Genomic DNA, 4,038 nt, shown 5'->3' on the forward strand with positions numbered 1-4,038 from the left:
CTAGCAGCCAAACGAGATCAGAGGAATCCCTGAAACTCTAACTAGTCACTGGATGTTTGATGACCTCTTTTAGTCTGGGTAGAAACAGGGCATGCACCTGTTATACTGCTAATATTGCAGGCTAAATATTCATGTGTAGTGAATTAATAACAAAGATAAAAATGTTTGAAATACCCCTTCAAGAGTGGCAAGTAGAGAATGAGATGTGTGTACCACTGTAATTTGTTAAGGTCTTTCTTTCTCTTAGTTCAAGGCTGCCGTCACCAGGAAGCGTGTCTGAGAATAATCCCATGCATAAACTGCTTTGTAGGATTTTGTATTACCCACAATATTGAATAAATGAGATTTTTCTGACACTTATTGGACATATAAATGAGAGAGACATTTTCCCAATTTCTCCCACTGAGTATGCCAACATTCAACCAGGAGCCCATCCCTGTGAATCAGCAAACGGGGGCTAATGGTTGCATAACCAATGGTCAGAAATTCTTGAGGATATACCATCAAATTATTTTCCCTTGAAGAGAGACTTAAAATTAGAGAAAAGGCACAATCTGTCCAGTAGAAGAAAACAAAACAGAGCATCAGAAGGAGGACACTTTGGGCAGCTCTCAGCTCAGGGGGAGTTCTGTAGAGAAGCTTGGAGTTCTGAAGGTAGAGGACCTGCTGGTGGTGCTTGTGGAGAAGAAACACCATGTAGCCACTGGCCCCTCCCATGGCACCCTGGAACACTGCATCTCTCAGGACCATGAGAGGGAGAAAAATCCATCTTGTTTTCTGACTTTCTAGCATAAAATAGCAATACTTATCAGTATTTTTAAGCTGTGATATATTCATACCTGTACTTGTGATGGAATAGATTAGGTTCACACTTATCAAACCATTGAGTATCCAAAAGAATGAGAAGAATGGAAGGATGTGCCATGCAGATCTTGGCCTAAGCTTCCTCCATCCACTTGCTCTGGGACTGATGATGATGGCCTGGACCACAGTGAGGAGACTGCTGGTGCAGATGGAGAGGCCACGGGACACCCTCTCCAGATAAACAATGATCTTACAGCCTATGGCATCTAGGAAGTTTCTCAGACCAAAAACTGCTAATGTCTTAGGCAATCCTTTTGTAAGAAGGAGTATGATGTTTGTAAAAGCCAAGTGGATGAGAATCAGGTGTATGGGTTTCTTCTCAGGGCTTCCCCACCAACCCACCAAATAATTAACAGAAACAGACATGTTCCCCAGAGTGCCAAGCACCATTAAGGAGGGGGAAATAACTTTCTCAATATAGTTCAAAGCCATTTTTTCCTTCTTAGATTAAAAAAAACTTGTATACAGGATGCAAACACGTTTTGAAGAAAGCCTCCTTAATGCAAGGCATGAACCTGAACAGCAAATTTTCCACCATAGCAGTTTCTGGAGTTCACAAAACAGTCATGGACACAAGTAAGATTGCAACTCAAATTCTTGAGGCTTGTCATTTTTTCCTGTGGCCTCTGGGATATTTTGTGTGGTCTCACAGGTGATTTTGGCATCTGTTATTCACAGCTAAAATTTAAAGAAGATTATCTTTTGAGGTCTACTTCAGCATAATTAACTCTTTAAGTTTGTTTGCATGTGTGTTCACGTGTTCGTGTGTGTTTGTCTGTCAACACACATGCATTATCCTTGTTACCGCTGTGCACTGTTGAGTCAAATCCCAACATATTTGCATACGTTAAATTATTTTTCAACACATTTTCTCACCCAATTCCCAAATCGTGAGGATCATGCTAAACATGGTTGTCTTTTTCAGAACACACACAGATCCTGGGAAATCCTGATATTCCACAGCTGCAACATCTCTCCTCCTTTGCTCAATACTCCTTTTCTATCTGCATTTTGAAGAGTTGACAATATCTAGAATGAAATTTTAATTCAAAGGTTTATAACTTCAATTATTATCTCTTAATATATTAGGATTTTATATTGATTGTTATTTGGTATTATTCTGTATGAATGTTTACTAGATACTTTTGAAAAGTAGTCCTAGTTTCAGGTCAAATTAGGTAAACTTTTCAGATAAGCCCCACATTTCAGTCTGAGTCACTAGAAGATGTCCCGAAAAGCATCTTGTGTAAAAAAATTCATGTAACTACCAGATTACAGCCAGGGAGAGTGTCCTGTAAAACCCTGGGGTGCTTCCTATTGATGAGTGGCATGCAGAAAGGGGATAACCAAGTGTTACCTGCTGCCATTTGATGAGTGTGAGTAATGAGGTCTCAATCTGGCTTCATGCAGCACAGTAGGTTGGGGTACACAGTTGTGAGCATGTACTCTCCCATCTAAGAGATCATGGAGGCATTTACCTTTGTGAGGCCTTGTGATCAACAGTTATGTCAGTTTGTTTTTCCAACCTGATTGTCAGGCAGGCTGCCTTGATCTACATCAGTCCGAGCTGATTCCAGGACTTAGATCTCAGCTCGATGTTATTGTTCAAGCTGAAGAATTCCACTCTCATATCTCCTATAATTTTTGTAAGCTTTGGGCACCCATTCTAGAACTTTACAAGCAACAGTGAGTTTGTTGGAGTCAACATGCTGGCATCCATGAACCTAAAAAATATTTTTGTATATTTTATCTATTTTTGAGACAAGGCATATCTCTGAAAATCATTGAAAAAAATCATTTTTGTATAAATATCTCTAGTGCTGATATTCCTGGGATGTTTCATTACTGTTGTAGGCTCATACAGTCTCTCAACTCCTCCCTGTTTTAGTCAGAGAGACTCTTCAGTTGTAATGCATCTCTTTATGACACAGCTGAGGGGATGAAGATCTTACCTCCGTGTTCTCACCTGGACCTCTGTGGTGCAGTCAGGCTCTGGGGCAGCTCTGGGAAGGTGACACTTACCAGGTCATATTTGTGCTGTCTGGACCTGTGGGGCTCTTGGCTGCCATCAGGTGCTACAGACTTCAGGTTTCATGTTGTCACAGTGTCAGGGAGAAGGAAGGTCACTGCAGGGCCTCAGTCCCTGAAGTACAGCTTCCCTCTCTCCCACAGTTACAGCATCTGTTTTGTTTAGAAGTTATTTCCAGATTAATTAATGTTTCATTATTTTGAGAGGAGGAGTGTGAGTTGAGAAAATAAACAGTTAACCAAGATTCTGTGTACTGAGCTTTTCACATCTCTAGAGGATGTCTCATAAACTTATTTAGGGCATGTGTTGGTACTACAGTTTGTGTGACCTCAAGTGTACTTTTTCTTTAAGTGACTAAGAGGCCTTTCCCCTGGTGACCTTCATTCTCTCTTGCTCCAAAGATGTTTCTGCCTCCTCTTTCAAGAGATTCCCTTGTTCTGAAGTGAGAGATATAATAAGACCTCCCATAAAGACTCACTTTCTACCTAAAATCATGTTGTGTTCTTATCTGCTGCGAGGGGAAGCCTCCCTGTTGATGACTTGATAACACCCTGATCTATGAGTATAGAAAAATATCATTAAGATTCATTTTATTGACACTTTTTTTATTTTAAGACCAGTTGTAATTGGGCTTACTACAGGGATGTGGACTCTTTAGTAAATTTAGTGAGAAAAAAAATCTGCCCTTAAAGTAGACCAGGCACATTTTGGGTATCCTCATAAGTTTCTGCCACCATTGTCTTGGCATATTTTTCAGGCAGGACAGATAATAGGTCAAGATTTTTTGCCTGGGTTGCTGTCCAAGTTTCTCTTTCTGAAACCCAGAAAAACATCTTCCCACACAGAGGCTGTAAGAAAGCATGGGACCCTCTGAAAGTGGAGTTATAGGAAGTTGTGAACCAACATGTGGGTGCTAGGAACACAACCTGAGTCTTCTGCCGGATTATCAAGGCTTCTTGGTTGCTAAACCACATCTCCAGCCCAACTAGAAAGAATCATTATCCTTCCATCCATTTTGATAGCCAACATGGCTGAAATGAACCCTAAGTTCTCAAGAGAATTAGTTCTGTGAATTCATTTGTTTCACAACATTTCCTTCAGCTGGTGCTCACATTTAACCTGTTTATTTTCTCTATATCCTGTCT

General features: G+C 40.5%; 1 protein-coding gene across 1 annotated transcript; it reads right to left on the reverse strand.

Annotated features, from left to right (window-relative positions):
• Window positions 1-357: 357 nt before the first annotated feature.
• Window positions 358-1,296, reverse strand: LOC308421866 (vomeronasal type-1 receptor 4-like; the record flags this gene model as incomplete). Its single annotated transcript, XM_080918342.1, has 1 exon — window positions 358-1,296. The coding sequence occupies one exon, from the start codon at window positions 1,294-1,296 to the stop codon at window positions 358-360; it is 939 nt and encodes a 312-aa protein (XP_080774468.1).
• Window positions 1,297-4,038: the final 2,742 nt, after the last annotated feature.

Source organism: Micromys minutus (genome assembly GCF_963924665.1).
Source record: "Micromys minutus genome assembly, chromosome: 6".
In the NCBI taxonomy this organism is placed as follows: domain Eukaryota; kingdom Metazoa; phylum Chordata; class Mammalia; order Rodentia; family Muridae; genus Micromys; species Micromys minutus.